The 16,359-nt window shown below is 41.5% G+C and overlaps 1 protein-coding gene across 1 annotated transcript; it reads left to right on the plus strand.

Annotated features, from left to right (window-relative positions):
• Positions 1 to 7,537: 7,537 nt before the first annotated feature.
• On the plus strand, positions 7,538 to 9,088 carry LOC145167905 (plant/protein). The gene is made up of 4 exons (XM_079087172.1): positions 7,538 to 8,016; positions 8,103 to 8,366; positions 8,443 to 8,602; positions 8,723 to 9,088. Exons 1-4 carry the CDS (start codon positions 7,810 to 7,812, stop codon positions 8,899 to 8,901), a joined length of 810 nt encoding a protein of 269 aa, XP_078943298.1. The 5' UTR covers positions 7,538 to 7,809; the 3' UTR covers positions 8,902 to 9,088.
• Positions 9,089 to 16,359: the final 7,271 nt, after the last annotated feature.

Consider the following 16,359-nt stretch of genomic DNA (forward strand, 5'->3'; position numbering starts at 1 on the left):
ATTGCCAGGGTTGGCAGAGTGGCTTATAGGCTAGAGCTACCTGAGGAGCTCAGCCGAATTCCTAGCACGTTCCATGTTTCGCAATTGCGAAAGTGTATTATGGATCAGGAGGCAGTAGTATCGCTGGATGATATACAGGTCGACGAGCGCCTGAATTACGTGGAGAGGCCTGTAGCCATCTTGGAAAGGAAGAAGAAGATTTTGCGGAACAAAGAAATACCTTTGGTAAAAGTGCAGTGGGAGCATCGGAGAGGATCCGAGTGGACGTGGGAGCCGGAGGCGGAAATGCGGGAGCATTACCCGACGTTGTTTATTCCATCAGACTTCGAGGGCGAAGTCTAGTTCAAGTGGGGAAGAATTATAACGCCCCGATTCTCAGGTATTGTTTAAATAAGAATTTAATTGGTTTCAAGGCCTACTCGACGAGTTGGTTGCCCTACTCGTCGAGTAGCAACGGGCTTGGTTCGCGTGTTTAATGGCCTACTCGCCGAGTCCATAAAGGAACTCGACGAGTAGGAGCTGGCAGATGAAACCCTAAATCCCGGGGTTTTGCACCCTATTTAAGGAAGCATAAGCCTCCTTTGGCCTCTTCGCAGTCCTTTGAGAGCTCTGAAAAACCCTAATTCGTGTGGTGCTTCATTCTTGTGTGTCTAAAGCTTTGGGGAGGAGATCTTTGGAGAAGAAGAGCTTAGAGAACAAAAGGCTAGGAGCAAGGAAGTGTGGGAAATCAGAAATCTACCTCAGATAGCATCTTTTGGAGGTATCAAGTCGTCACCTTTTCTCCTTTTTCTTTCTAGACCTCTTTTGGTTGACATCTAGGGTTTTTATGGTTTGGTTGAGATGGTAATGTGGGATATGAGCAAGATCTGAAGTTGTAACTTCAGATCTGTACCCTTCTTGAGTTCTAGAGTCATAAAGCTCCGAATTTGGTCATGTATGAAGCCTCTTTGAGTATGAAACCCTCATTGTGAGCTTGGATTTGACATTAAGAGCCTTTGTAGCTATGCATGCACGTAAAGTTTGCAACTTTACGTGAAAAGCATGCCTTAGAAGCTTGGATATGTAGTTTGGAGCCGATGCATGGCTCAAATGAGTCTGTATGGAAAAAAGGACTGAAGGGACTCGGCGAGTCGCATGGTCGGCTCGGCGAGTCACATGAAGATAGGCATGAACTCGGCGAGTTGGAAGAACAACTCGGCGAGTCCGATGAAGATTGTCGTAGACTCGACGAGTGTGTGAACAACTCGGAGAGTCGGTTGAGGTTGCCCCAATTTATGTATGTGCGGGTAACTGTCGAGTTGCAAGAAGGAAGCTCGACGAGTGGCCTTAGGGTCTCGATCGTAAACCAAAGGAACTCGACGAGTCACTCAGGTGACTCGGCGATTAGGTTAGTACTTCAAGGAACTCGGCGAGTAGCCGGGGGTACTCGGCGAGTCAAGGTCAACATGGACTGTTGACCTTGACTGATGACTTTGACTTTGACTAGGGTTTGATTAGTTGGCTTATGGGGTACCTTGAAGGGTTGGGAACTTATGGTATGATTATACTATGGTAATAGGTAGTGGAGTTTGTGGCAGTGATCCGAGGGTTGAAGTTTATCTACCGAGTCGAGATCTGCAAGGTGAGTTATCCTCACTATATCGATAGGGTCTAAGGCACCAAGGCCGGCCCTTTAGTTGTAATCGTTATGGTATGTTATATGTGGATATGATCTGTTAGATCGGAATCAGGATAGACAGTATGTTATGCTCTTATGATCCGTAGGGATTAATATGTTAGTGACCTGCTAGGTCAGTGCTCTAGTTATGAGAGATTGCTATGTTTGGTGATCAGTGAGATAGATATGATTGATGTTTGTATATGCCAGTATATGTTAGTTATGCACACATGGTTAATTGCTTATTGCTTGGGTTGAGGCAGTGCTGCTCTGTGTTGAAGTACAACACACCCTATGAGCGGTCCGGGGAGACTGTAGGCCCACGTGGCGGTCCAGTCATGCCGAAGGCTCGATATAGATTCAGTTGGACTGTAGGCCCTGTAGGGCGGTCCAGTCAGGCCGATGGCCCAGTATGCATGTTGATTGATTGATTGTTACGGATATGGTATTATCAGTGTGGTATTGGTATTTTGGGGGTAGCTCACTAAGCCTCGGGCTTACAGTTTTCAGTTTATTGTTTCAGGTACTTCATGAGATCATGGCAAGGCGAAGGCGTGACCGTACCGCTCCTCATCCTTATGATCTTCCTTTTGGGACACTCTGATTGAATAATGATTTGAAAACATTTTTGTAAACAATACTATTGGGTTTTATTTATGCTTGAAAAGTTTAAATTTGACGTAAAATTTATGGATGTTACAGTGGAATTATACGTTTCGTACTTGCTGGTTACCACTTATAGGGTGCCCTTAGGAACCGTCGGTGGTCATGAAGGAGAGCCTGGAAACTTTTGAGTAGCAACTTTCTCCAAGAAGGGAATCATGCGTGGTAGAGTTTCAGTATTATGATGCTTATCAGTGATGTGAGGAATGTTGATTAGGCCTTTCGGGCAGCGGAGGAAAGTGGATATCTGTAGGACTGAAGGAATGGGCCACTGACGAGAAGACGACAACGTCGATAGGTTATTAAAAGCAGTAAGTACTTAGGGGAGTATCAGTTAGATACCAAAATGAATCCGAGGAGACGTTGCCCCGTATTCCTGCATGTTTGCAAGCTGTTGTTAGGGAGCAGGTGTAATGTGGGGATTCTTGGTTGATCACCTTCTTTCGTCGCTCCAGAGATTGGTAATGGCATGGAAAAGAGTCAGATATTATACTAAAGTTTTGGGTATCATATGGATTCGGATTGTGGGAAGTTCGCTATTAACCTATTGAGGGTCTTCTCTGCATGATTGTGGTAGCTTCAGTCAGAACTTGGGGGTGGACTCATGGACGGCCATCTCGGGATGGCTTATAGTGGAGACTTGCGTTGGGGAATCGTAAGTGTATTTATGTGAGGTGTGCACTCTGGAGGTCAGTAAGGTAAATGGGGGGGGGGGGGAACTTTTGGTTCGTGGAGTGAATCGCGAGTTATAGGAGAAAGGTATAATGTCGTCAACGGGAAGTCGAGGGTTGCTGGGTTAGAGCGTCCCTGTCTGTCAGATTCTGAGAACCGGGTTAGATCTTGCTCCTAGTTATCTATGGCAACACGTTGCGTTGGGAGGTTTGAGGCGATCCTGCTCGATTCAGTATGCCAAGATACCCGGTGCGGGCCGACTGTAAGTCGTAGGCACGAAGGCCAGGAGGAGCGGTAGGGTTGAGGCGGTAGGCCAACAAACCCTAACGATTTCAATCCGACGGTTTATCGGATTCGGCATATTGATACTCCAGCCCGAGGCTGATCGGGCCAGTCACAGGTGTTGTGGTTATGCAATTAGCAGTGGACTGTTACTATATGTAGACTCGGGAGCAGAAGGAAGCATTATCCTATTAGCCCAATAAGGGGTCATATCCTAGTTGCCTTCCGTAGTCCGTATTATCTCTTAAAAATTCGGTTATCGAATGTGTTCCCGTGAAAGAATATGTAATCTCTTCTCGAGCAGATAAAATTATCGACAGCCGCGTATGATCCACGATTGTGTCCTGAGAAGGAATCCAGGTTTTGAGGGTGTAATCCGCTTCAAGAAGAGGGAAATTTGGGTTTCCGATACTTTGGATCGTCAGGATTATTGTCAGGTTTGGCAAGGTGGCATATAGGTTAGACCTTCCATAGAAGCTCAGTCAGATTCACGACACTCTTCACGTCTGGCAGTTGCAAAGGCGCATATTGGATGCGGAGGCGGTTGTATCACTGGGTGATGTTCAGATCGGAGGGCGCTTGAACTATGTAGGGAGACCAGTGGCCGAATCGGAAAGGATCCAAGTAGACTTGGGAGCCGGAGTCCGAGATGCGGGAGCGTTATCCTGAATTGTTCGCTGCAACAGGCTTCGAGGATGAAGCCTAGTTCAAGTGGGGGAGAGTTGTAACATCCCAAGATTTTTCATGTATAGTCCCTAGGGATGGATGGGTGAAGCCATGAGAAGCCTAAGGGTTAAATTGCAATTTTGGGATCAGGAAGAGTATGTTGCACGTACATAAGGGTACGCTGAGCGTACTAGGCGCGCCCTAGTACGCTGGGCGTACTCATGTCAGAAGGAAACCCTAATATTTAGGGTTTGGGTGTTATATAAACATCCTTATGGATCATTTCTCCCATCACTTTCAGCCTCCATACCCTAGAGATGTCCCAAACCCTAGCCTTGTGTGTAAGTGTGAGTTTGTGTGTGTTTTGAGCACTTGAAGGAGAAGGTGTTGCACCAAATAGTTGGAGAAGGACGGCAAGCTTGAAGATCTGAAGTTCTCTTGTCCTATAGAAGCTTCAGGATGTAAAAATCTTCTACCGTGGCAATTATATTGAGTAGATATTGTCTTGTTTATCTTTTTGGCACTTTTCTTGTCCCAAAAACCCCAATATTGTGCATGATGCGTTTTGCACATGTTAAGCTATCCTTCCAGACCCTAGAAAGGGTCTTAAGTGATAAAAATGATGTCCCAATAGTTAAGTGTATCCCTTGCATGGAGTAGCAAGGTCTTAATGGGTTAAGACCATGTATTAAGAACTTTCTGGACGTCCAAAGTCTTAAAGTTCAAGACTTTATGAGTCTTAGGCACATTTGGTCGATGGATCTGAAGTTTGGGCTTAAGTGCTTAACCCATTAAGCACTTATGAGAGTTTTAGTACAGACTCGTGTACGCCACGCGTAGAGAGCAGTACGCCCCGCGTACCGAGTCAATGGTCCCATTTTCCAGTCAACGCGAGACGGAGTACGACCCGTGTACCAGAGGAGTACGCCCAGCCTACGCCCCCTGTTGGGCTTTTGCGATTTGGGCTTCGGGATTGGGCCACCTTTGGGCCAGTCGGACTTAGGCCTTGCTGGACTCTCTGGATAAGAGTATTTTGGGCCAGTTTTGGTAGTGAATCTTTAAATGAGGCCCAATTAGGGAGTTGGGCCCAATTTGGAAAATTGGGCCAATGATGGGCCTTGTATATGTGGACTTTTGGATCATGGATTTGGTATTGGGCCTTGGCCCAAATTAGAGAAAAAGCAAAATGGACTATTATTCTATGTAGGGCTCTTGGTCAAGATTGATATTCCCATTTATTGACTTATTATTCGTTATTTTGGATAGTTCGGGATTTTTGGTGAGACAGTGATTCGGGAATTTGATTCTTCAGTTCAGATCGACATTGTAAGGTGAGTTCTCCTCACTATATCAATAGGGTCTAAGGCACCAAGGTCGACCCTTTATGATTTGTATCCTGACTATAGGATGGTTGCTATGTTAGAGATCGGTTAGATCAGTATCCTGGTTATAGGATGGTTGTTATGTTAGTGATCGGTTAGATCCGTATCCTGCTTGTAGGATGATTGCCATGATTATTGATTTGTTAGATCTCTATGACTATCTGTACTTGCTAGCTAGCGTATGATATGTATACTAGTTAGGCCGAAGGCCCGACGAGCGGTCCGGATAGGCTGTAGGCCCTGCGAGGCGGTCCAGACATGTCGAAGGCTCGGACAACGGTCTAAATGGGCTGAATGCCTGCGAGACGGTCCAGTCAGGCTGATGGCTCATTATGCATGCTGTTGTTTATATTATATGGTTATATCTGTATGGCGTTGGTATTTTGGGGGTAACTCACTAAGCCTTCGAGCCTACGTTTATCGATTATTGTTTCAGGTACTTCTGATGATCGCCGGAAGGCGAAGGCGTGATCGTACACCTCCTTATATTTTCATGATTTGATTATGGGGATACTTTGATGTTTAAAATATTTGAAAACAAATTGTAATAACTTAATGGTTTTAAATGTTTTAAATTGTCTTGAATTTTATGGGTGTTACATTTTTGGTCCAAGAAGCTTAGTCCTTGGGAAATGGACGTCCCAAGTGATCTACCTTTCAGATCTGGGGTCTAGAAGGGGTTTCATGGCATAAAGGTGCAAACTTTATGACCATGGAAGCCCCATGCAAGCTTTAAGGTATTATTTTGGCGTTTTAAGCCCCAGAAGGTCATGCATGGAAGGAAAGTTAGGAACTTTACGTGTTCAGACGATGTCTAAGGTCTAGATCTATGTTAGTATGCTTTAGTTTGGAGTATTATGGCTTTTGGACCAAGATCTATGTCCTAATAACCCTAACCGTGCTCTGCCACCTCCAACAGATTTAATTTATATACTTGTAAAGCCTAATACCCTAACCGTACAGTGTACATTGATTGGTTGTTAATTCATTTAAGCCCAGTGCCACCCGTAACACTTTGAATAGATTTTTTTACATGATTATTTTATATATTAAATAATTATGCATTCTCTACATAGAGAACTTACATGCTTCTTTTGTGGTTAAAGAATGGACACGTCCCATTTCTTTCAAAATCATTTTTTTAAAACAAATTACAAAATAACAAATAATGATATACAATTATCGATTTTTTCTCAGGTTTCATTTTATTCAAAAAGTTATCACAAAAGATAATCTGAATTTAAAATTCAAAGTCTCAAAAATCATAATTACAAATTTAACCTACCAAAAATTTAAAATACTTACGTTTAGGAAAATACACAACGTTTTTTTAAACCCACAAAATGTTAAAGAAGAAAAATCTCAAATTAAAAAATATAAACACTAGCCACTCTATGTCATCTCCGCATCAGTCATCAATCTTTTGTAACACCGATCATAATTCGCCATTCGTAAATCGTTACTCTATGTAGACGTTGTCTCATTGTCTTGAGATCTCATCAGTTTCCATCTTGAACTCTCGACCTCTTGTTGTATGTAACTCTCTATTTCTTTCTCACTTGCAAAATCTCTCTCTCTCTCTCTCTCTCTCTCTCTCTCTATATATATATATATATATATATATATATATATATATATATATATATATATATATATATCACACCTTGGCTCTCTAGCTCTATATTTGACTATGTTTCTATGTACCTTTAATGCCTTAATTGTTTTCGAGTATTTTGGTTTGTTGGTTTTATATATCTATTCCCATCTATGACTTGATTATTAACTTACTTGTTTATATTATTCTATTTAACTTAGAATTGTTAATTCAGATATTGCCAAAGAAAATATAGATGTAAGCCCTTTATATGAAAATCTTGACTCCGCCGCCTGATGGCAAAATCATTTTCATTTATTATGATAGAAGGTGAAAAATACCATGATGTTCGCAAATGACTTCTGTGAAAACATTCCCCAAATATGGATAAGTTTTCAATTTTGAACACCTTAAATACTAAAATGATTTTCGCAGGCCATGTCAGTTTTTCACGGATGGCAAAGATAAATCTCAAATTTTTTGCTTAAATCTTGGAAAAGTAATAAATAAGATTAGCCTTATTATTTCTTAAATAAATTCCATTAATTAAATACTCTTATGAACATATCCAGAAGTATTTTACTTCTCTCATGAAACTCATTTCTCGATTTAAACAGAGTGATGTAGGAAGCCTTGTGTTTCTCCTAGACCCACATCAGCAACATATAAAGAAACTCAATTCATGGTGGTAAATGATTCTTGTAGTAGGAGTGTGATGGAGTTTGCAAGGATAAAAAAAGAGCGTAACCCATATGAGCCAATCACAACGCGCCACGAGGGCATCATCCTATCTTCATCAGTCCTCACATCTTCAAACTTCATATCCCTCTTCCCCGTGTACACTTGCAGTTTCTGGCTGACTGGCTGGAAAACCGACCGGGACACAGAGAAGTATGGCAGCCACACTCGCTTTTCTTCAAATCCCAACGATTCCCTCTAAATCATCATCACCTTCGCAATGCTTAATTCCATCCGTCGATTCCAGTAAAATACACGTCTCTAATCATCCGATCAATGCCCTCCACCTCCACCTTCACCACTTAAAATCGGTTTCTCTCCCTCTTTCAGCAGTCACATTACCCTTCTTTTTAAACCCACAGGCATGCCTCCCGTTGAATTCCATTCAGTAAATTTCATATATTTGGTACTGCAATTTACTAATTAGGCTTCTTTCCGGCACCAACAGGATGCATTTGCTGCTGGTGGCGAATATGGGATACTGGAGGGGAGATCACTGGCCTTGATTCACCCAATTGTGATGGGTGGTCTGTTCGTTTATACACTTTATGCTGGGTATTTGGGATGGCAATGGAGGAGGGTGCGAACAATTCAGGATGAGATTAACGAGTTGAAGAAGCTAGAGAAGCCTGTTCCCGTCACCCCCGAGGGAACCCCACTCCAATCCACAACTCCTTCACCACTTCAAGCCAAAATTCAACAGCTTTCTGAGGTTTGCTCATCTAATTTTCTGCAATCCATGTAATCACACTTTTTGCCCTAAATTCTCTCCAAATAAAATCTCACAGGAAAGGAAGGAATTGATCAAGGGACAATATAAGGAAAAACATTTCAACGCAGGCTCGATCTTGCTTGCGTTTGGTGTGTTTGAATCCATTGGTGGCGGAGTCAACACCTATCTCAGGACCGGAAAGCTATTCCCGGGGCCCCATCTATACGCCGGTGCAGGTAACTTGTTGGTTGATTGATTGGTATCTTAGAAACAACAAACATAGGAAAAATCACAATTAGGGCAACCAATTTTAGCGATGATAATGATTTTACTGATTTTGGGAGTATTTGGAACAGCAATAACGGTGCTTTGGGCTGCAGCTGCTGCTCTTGTTCCCCCTATGCAGAAAGGAAGCGAAACAGCCCGGAACCTTCATATTGCATTGAACGTACTAAATGTTCTTCTTTTCATATCCCAGATCCCAACTGGGTGGGATATTGTTCTTAAAGTGTTTGAGTTCACCAAATGGCCCTGATCTTACTTCATTCTTTCGTATTTCAATCACCAAATTTAGATATCTTAATTAAGTGTATGTATAGTGTATACACTATACACTATACACCACTATTATAACAATAACATTTGCATTCCAAGTAAAGTGTGACTGAAAAATGAATACTGTATGTAGAAGATTACATATAAATGCTAGTTTTGTTCAAGTATTCAAATTTCCAAAGCTTGTTTTATAGAGCTTACACAACTGCACAATATGGATTATATAAGAGTTATCGACATGAAGGCACGATAAAGTGTTCGGTTTTCACTTTAAGTAACAATTTAACTTTTTTTTTTTGGACTTGTTAGAGCATTTAACTCGAAATTTACATGTTTAAAAATACCATTTTATTCAAAATGAGTAGGTTTCGGTTACAGTGTTGATGTGTACATTGACTTCAGATAGTCAAATGTTTCCATAACCACGTGGACTTTGAAATTGAAGTACACCTGGCAATTTCAGACACGAAGACACGAATCTGTGAGAGACACGACACGACACGGATACACGACATGAATACATCTTAAAAATTGAGATAAAACTTATTTCTTATCGTGTAATCGTATCTTGTCAAATTCGTGGCTGACACGTTTTCATGACACGAATACACGAATTGCCAGGTCTAAACTGAAGAACCACCACCTATCTTCCCCACCACAACCTCGGTACACCTCCTCCTACTACCACCATCACCAACACTTTATTGTGCTTTCATGTCAATAAACCTAACATAAACCCTAGTCTAAGAAAGAGTACATGAACCTGAGAAATGAAACCTATATCAACTGGGAAAAGTTGCAACTCTATTTTCCAAAAAATAAACAATCATTAGACAACCAGTACCGTTCATCTTCAATGAATGTTTCGAATGCATGCTCCAAATTTTATTTTGCAAGTAACAACCCTTGCAAACCTAGATCAATCAATTCAAGGTTGTCGCCTCCATATTTCATCTTTTTGTATAAATCATCATCCCGCCTGTAGAGTCGAAAGTTGTAGTGATTAGTGAAAGCTATGTCTTTACGTATCGCGTCTGTAAATAGCGAATGTTAAGTACTTTCGTTATCTTATCTATTTACAAGGGACTTTAAGTTTTGCATTGTATGTTCCATACATGTATTTTTTTGTGTCTGTGATGTACCCTATAAATAGGGTAGATGCTTAGGTCTGGAGTAACAAACACTCTCAGATTACACTTTGTACTCAAAACCTTTGTACTCTTTCCAAACGTAATCGGAGCTAAACATATCTTATTTAGATATGGGTGTTCTTTGTCGCTTTCTTAGATTCGATTGATACAAACATTATTTCAAACACTCTACAATTCATATCAGAGCGGGGTTCACTTCTTTGATTGAAGAATCTACGTTGTGTATTTTTTTCGTCTTTTTGAGTCGCTAATTACGATTCATTTTTCTGCAATCTTATTCCCATGTGCAATCATATCTTATGCAACTCCAACATTAACAACTGCTTGAATCAGATTTGCTCGATAAGGTCCATGTTCAATTGGCCTCCACAGGTCTTCCTCGATTACATTTAGGTAATCTTTCATCCGATCAGTCCACTAATCATAATACTCGGGAATCAACATCTTAATCTTCGTTGCAGATCCAAGAAGATTTGTGTAGTTCATCATCGTGTTCACATTGAGATTAGCCATTTGATTTGATTTGAATAAAAGATAAATTTATAGAATAGAATTGAGATGATTATAAGATCGATTGACCGAAACAATAGTAGAATCAATTAATCACTTATTGATTAAGTGAAGAATTTGCGTTTTCAAATTAGCTAATGATAAGAAAGCTCTTCGTGAATTGAGAGGTGCTCTTCCTCCAGTTGTCTACAACTACGTTTGTAACATCCCGACTCCCAGGTATTTTATTTATTTATTTTGGGATTTAATGAGTGACTCGACGAGTTGTGTGTCCGACTCGTCGAGTAGAGTTGGATTAGTCACGTGGGTTTAATGACCGACTCGACGAGTCAGAGAGCCGACTCGCCGAGTTGGCGTTGTGTGAGGAAACCCTAAATCCCCGGGTTTAGAGCCTATTTAAGGAAACTTATGTCCTTATTTCCGCCTCACCAGCTGCCCAACCCTCCTGTGTGAAACCCTAATCGGCCATTGAGCTAAGAGAGAGTGATAGAGCTAATATTTGAGTGTTTTGGTGAATCATTTGAAAGGGAAGAAGTGAGATACAAGCAAGGAACGAGGAGAGGTTGTGGGATCCAGTATTCTTTCACTTGGAGCTTCTATTAAAAGGTAAAAGCCATCACCTTGCTCATCATGTTGTTTAGATCTTGCTAATGAGGATCTTTTGTGGCTTTTTCCATATTTCCTTGAGATTTGGTATGACTTGTGCTTGCCAAGCATTGAGACATCAGATCTGGACCTTGTGACGTCCATAGAATCTAAAGGTTCCAGCTTTATCCAGCCATAAAAGAGTTATTGTGGTTAAACACCTTAGTTAGAGCTTGTAGTGGCATCATGGAGCAAATATGCCATGCATGAACATAAAGATTGAAGCTTTACATAACATTCGAACCTTGGGAGGCTAGATCTAGAGTTTGGAGTGGTAGATCTGCCTTAAAATGCCTGAATGAGAGTTTGGCTTAGGGGAATCGACGAGTCAATAAGCTGACTCGACGAGTCGGCTAGGGTTTTCCCCGAAGAGTCTGGGCAAGGGTGACTCAGTGAGTTGATGAGACAACCCGACGAGTTAAGTTGGAACAATGGGAACTCGGTGAGTCACATAGGTGCACTCGGCGAGTTGGGTCAACATGGACTGTTGACTCGAGTTTGACTATTGTTGACTTTAGGGTTTGGTCAATCATGAGTCATGGTGACCGTGGAGGGGTAAAATGGTCTTTTTCCCCAATCCAAGAGTTAGAGAGGGAAAATAACTTAGTTTGTTAGAATTTGTGATTTAACTGTTAATTAGAGATAATTATCATATATGAATAGGCGGAGGCTAGAATCGGTGATTCGTGTTCGAGGAGTACACATTTCCTTAGCTTTCGTACAAGGTGAGTCTTCTCACTATACTTATCATGAGTGGTGACCTTGTGTGACCGGAAGGTCTTGTATGCTTGCTCTGATTATTGTGATATCATGCATCATGTCTTTTGTGATTATGTTGTGTAATATTATTATGAGTTTTAGTGAGTTAGGACTAGAGGGTCCATCCGAGTTGTGGGACCGGAGGGTCTCCATTGAGACACATTGACCGGAGGGTCTTATTTGAGATATGTGCGGTATTTTAGGGAACTCACTAAGCTTCATGCTTACCGTGTTATGTGTTATGTGTTTCAGGTACCTCTCAGGACCGCGGGAAGGCACCAGCATGATTGTACACACCTGCCCGAGACTATGTTGAGGATTCTGGGATTTGACTTTTATTGTGGATTTATGTTGACAATTGAGACACTTGTGATTTTATGAGATATTTCAAAAGTTTATGTGTTTTATAAATGAAAATTTTGGTTTGAAAATTTACGGTGTTACAAGTTGGTATTAGAGCCTTGGTTTGAGGGATTCGGATGCACCTTCGGGTATGTCTGGTCTCAAACTAAGGATTTGAGAAAGATTTTCAAAAGAAATGATTTTTCTAAAACGAGTAAGAGTTTCTAAGAGAAAAACGAGAAGGAGCATTGTGTATAATCAGCCAGAGCTCGAACGGTGATTTCCCAAAATATCCTTGTATGTTTATATTATAAGATATTATGTGGTGTTCAGGATGCATGCTAGAGAATAGGCTAGGAAGTTCATATCTTAGGGCTAGAGATGCCTGATTTGTGATGCCTTAGCTTAGGAAATGTCACTATCTGTTACTTTCCTTGAGTAGGTGTTGAGTAGGAGTATCTAGCAGGAATTTCTTAGAAAGAGTTCTGAGTCGAGGGATACTCTAGGAGAGATACCTAGATGAGCATACGGGTACCCTACTAAGAGAATAGTTTGATATTGTGAGAAATAGAGTACTTGTGAGTTCGAATCCTGGGAGGAGGACTTGGAATGACTATAGATTGGTGTGGAAGGTAGTATTGGGCCCGTACTACTGAAAGCACCGGATCTGTATGCAATCCAAGTAAGAATCCTTAAGATGCTAAGGAGCATGTAGGGGCGGGCATTCGAGTGTGAGTATATTCGAGCGAGTCTCTGATAGTTTTGTGTTGTGTTTCAGAGACATCATGGTGGGGACACGCCACAACCCCGGGAGCAGTGGGACCAGTGACGATGAGATCTGCAGGATCATTCATGAGGACGTGGCCTCAGCCATTCGAGAGGCGATACCGAAGATGTTTGGGTCTATCAAGACCACGTTGATTGAGATGTATGATGAGTGCTATGTTGTCATTACTGAGGCTGCTGTTGCTGCAACCACCGCAACCATAGGCGCTGCCAGGACACAGGGAGGTGACTCCTTGTTGCTACGGGAGTTCAGCAACATGAAGCCATCGGAGTTTGATGGGGCGCAAGATTCAATAGCTGCTATGAGATGGATCTCCGACATCGAGGGATGTTTTTACACATGTTCATGCCCAGAGCACTTGAGAGTTCAGTTTGCGCTGAACCAGCTTCGCTTGGGAGCGAAGGACTGGTGGAAGTTCATGACTACCAGCTTTACTCCTGCAGATCATGCTGCAGTGACATGGGAGAGGTTTACACGGATGTTTCGAGATGAGTATGTTCCCCCGATGGAGAGGGAACAGTTAGCCCAAGAGTTTCTGTCTCTCAAGCAGAAGACAGAAACTGTGACCGAGATCACGAGGATGTTCCATGAGAAGGCACTGTTTTTCCCTGAGCACGTGTCTATCGAGCAGGCACGTGTGAGCCGATATCTGAGCATACTGAGGAAGGATATACGGGAGTTCGTGGCGAACTCGTCATACCAGACATTTGCTGAGCTTCAGACCAATGCAAGGCGGAGGGAGATTGAGCTAGAGCTACAAGCGAGAGAGGAGGGGTAGTCCCAGGGGAGGGACCGTAGACCAGTTCAGTCGCAGCCGACGACTAAGCGGGCTAAGCCCGGTGATGCAAGGGCCGCTGATGCGAGGGCGGGAGGCTAGAAGGGCCGCACTTGTGGCAAGTGTGGCAAGAGCCACGAGGGGTCTTGCCAAGAAGGGATTTGCTACAAATGTGGCAAGGAGGGTCACATGGCGAAGGATTGCCCCAAGGGATTCTCGGTCTATTTTCATTGCAATCAGACGGGCCACCGAAAGGCCGAGTGTCCCCAGCTTACCCAAAGATCAGTTCAGGATTCCACTCCCACTACCTTGTGTGCTATTGACAGCCGGCCAGTGAAGGCCGAGACCCCGAGAGCTAGTGGGAGAGCATTCTAGCTGACAGTGTAGGAGGTCCGCGCAGCACCCGATGTCGTGGCCGGTACATATTTTTCCTTATTTCTGTTATTTTGAGATTTGTTTATGCTTATGTTGTGTTCTATATAGGTACAATTTCACGTACCAGGACTTGCAGGCACGAGGTGATAAACCTAATAATATATTTTGCCGGGTTTGCATTGACACTGGTACGAGTTCACGTACCAGGACTAGCAGGCACGAGGTGATAAACCTAATAATATATCTTGCTGGGTTTGCATTGACACTGGTACGATTTCACGTACCAGGACTAGCAGACACGAGGTGATAAAATATCATAATATACCCGAGGTGTATTGTACATTTAATATTACCTGGAGGCTGTATTTATTAGTTAAGACTCCGCGAGGTGTATTGTCCATTTAATACTACTTGGAGTCTGTATTTTATTACTTTATAGCAAGCAGTGTCACTGCTGAGGTAAAACATTATTTTTCCCTATTACATTTACTTTGTGATCTTTTCACATATCCATTAATGTATATACTATATTTAGTTAATGATAGTCTCGTTTGGGAAAATACACACTCATACAAGAAACAAACACACAAAACATATGATGCCTTGGTAAGAGGCTACGTCTAGTAGAAAGGACTACAATGCTAACCTTATGATTCCTTAATGTATACGTCAAAGGATACATATATATATCAATAGGATTCGACAGGTAATAGGATGTGTGCTCTCCGCTTCATTTCCTGTTCCTTGTTTGGTTGTGGACTTGGAGCAGATTCACCCAGTCTATTATCTATTCGACTCTAGATATATATGTCCAGTATACATTGAGTCATCATAAGGGTACCAGGTATGGGTCAAGTCATAGGACACAGAGTTAATGCAGAGTTTTCTAGTACAGAACATACTCCCCAAATCAGAACTTATGGTATACAAAACTAGAAACTTACCAGTAAAGGGTTTAATCCATTTTATTAAACTAGGATAAACTTAAAGGACCTTAAGTGATTATATAAGTAATCACTGTGGTACCAATTTTATTATAAGAAATAAGGATTTTCTTAAAGAATATTTTCATTAAATATAAAGGAACCATTACAATTAACTCCATGAGTAACAAGTGAACACGTCAGAGTTATATACAATAATGATCTAACAAACAATGGGATGTGTACTATCCGCCTTACTTCCTGTTCCTTGTTTGGTTGTGAGTTAGGGCAGATGCGCAAGGTCGATTGTTTGTTTACTCTGAGTTTTATATCACTTATATCCATTTAGTACTCATAGAAAGGATTGTAGAATCATTTTTACTTATCTTTCATCAAGGCAGGAAATATAGGATTTCCTGGAGGAACAGGCGAACTTTTCTAAACAGAACTTACCACTCACTATATTTTCAACTACATGTTTCAACAGCAGTTACCACAACGTTTTATAACTTACTTACATCATTAAAATCTTATGAACTCACCAGCTTAATTGCTGATCAACCCTTTCAAATAACGTGTATTCTTAGGAGCCTAGTAGACAGGTACTCGCACTGGGATTCAGAAGATGGAGCAGTATAGCTTCAAGTCTTAATTTTTATTTGCTTATGTATTCTATGTTTCGTGAACACACACCTTGTAAACACTTTCTTTCTAATGATATGGTTGTTCATTACTTTGCTTACTATAATGAATATCTTGTGATACTAAACATGACGTCCTCCACCCCAGAACGGTTCCGTCGTTCCGGTTTTGGGGTGTGACAGATTGGTATCAGAGCATTGTTTATAGTGAACTAAGTATATCAACCAATAAAAGATATACAACTATAAATACGATGGGGCTTAAGTGCTCTGGATAATGGTATATTTTAAGAGTATAACAGTAAGTTATAAAAATATACCTACTTGCTTATACATGTATACATACTAGACCAAGTATCACAAGAAGAACAGAACTAAAAGTATTTAAAGGTTGAACACTGTCGTCAAACCTGAACAGTTATGTAATCATAGCTAGGATCAATATAGCCTGATCAACTATATTCATTCGAGACGTGACCGACATGTGTTTGGGAGTGATGTGGTGTTGCAACAGTCTTAAAACTTACCAA

Source organism: Lactuca virosa, chromosome 3 (genome assembly GCF_052849685.1).
Source record: "Lactuca virosa cultivar CGN04683 chromosome 3, Lactuca_virosa_CGN04683_v6, whole genome shotgun sequence".
NCBI classification, from domain to species: domain Eukaryota; kingdom Viridiplantae; phylum Streptophyta; class Magnoliopsida; order Asterales; family Asteraceae; genus Lactuca; species Lactuca virosa.

Coding starts and splice junctions, on each gene's coding strand:
- LOC145167905 (XM_079087172.1), top strand. CDS start 7,810: ATGGCAGCCACACTCGCTTTTCTTCAAATCCCAACGATTCCCTCTAAA. Junction 8,017..8,102: donor CCTTCTTTTTAAACCCACAG/GCATGCCTCCCG, acceptor CGGCACCAACAG/GATGCATTTGCTGCTGGTGG. Junction 8,367..8,442: donor AAATTCAACAGCTTTCTGAG/GTTTGCTCATCT, acceptor AAAATCTCACAG/GAAAGGAAGGAATTGATCAA.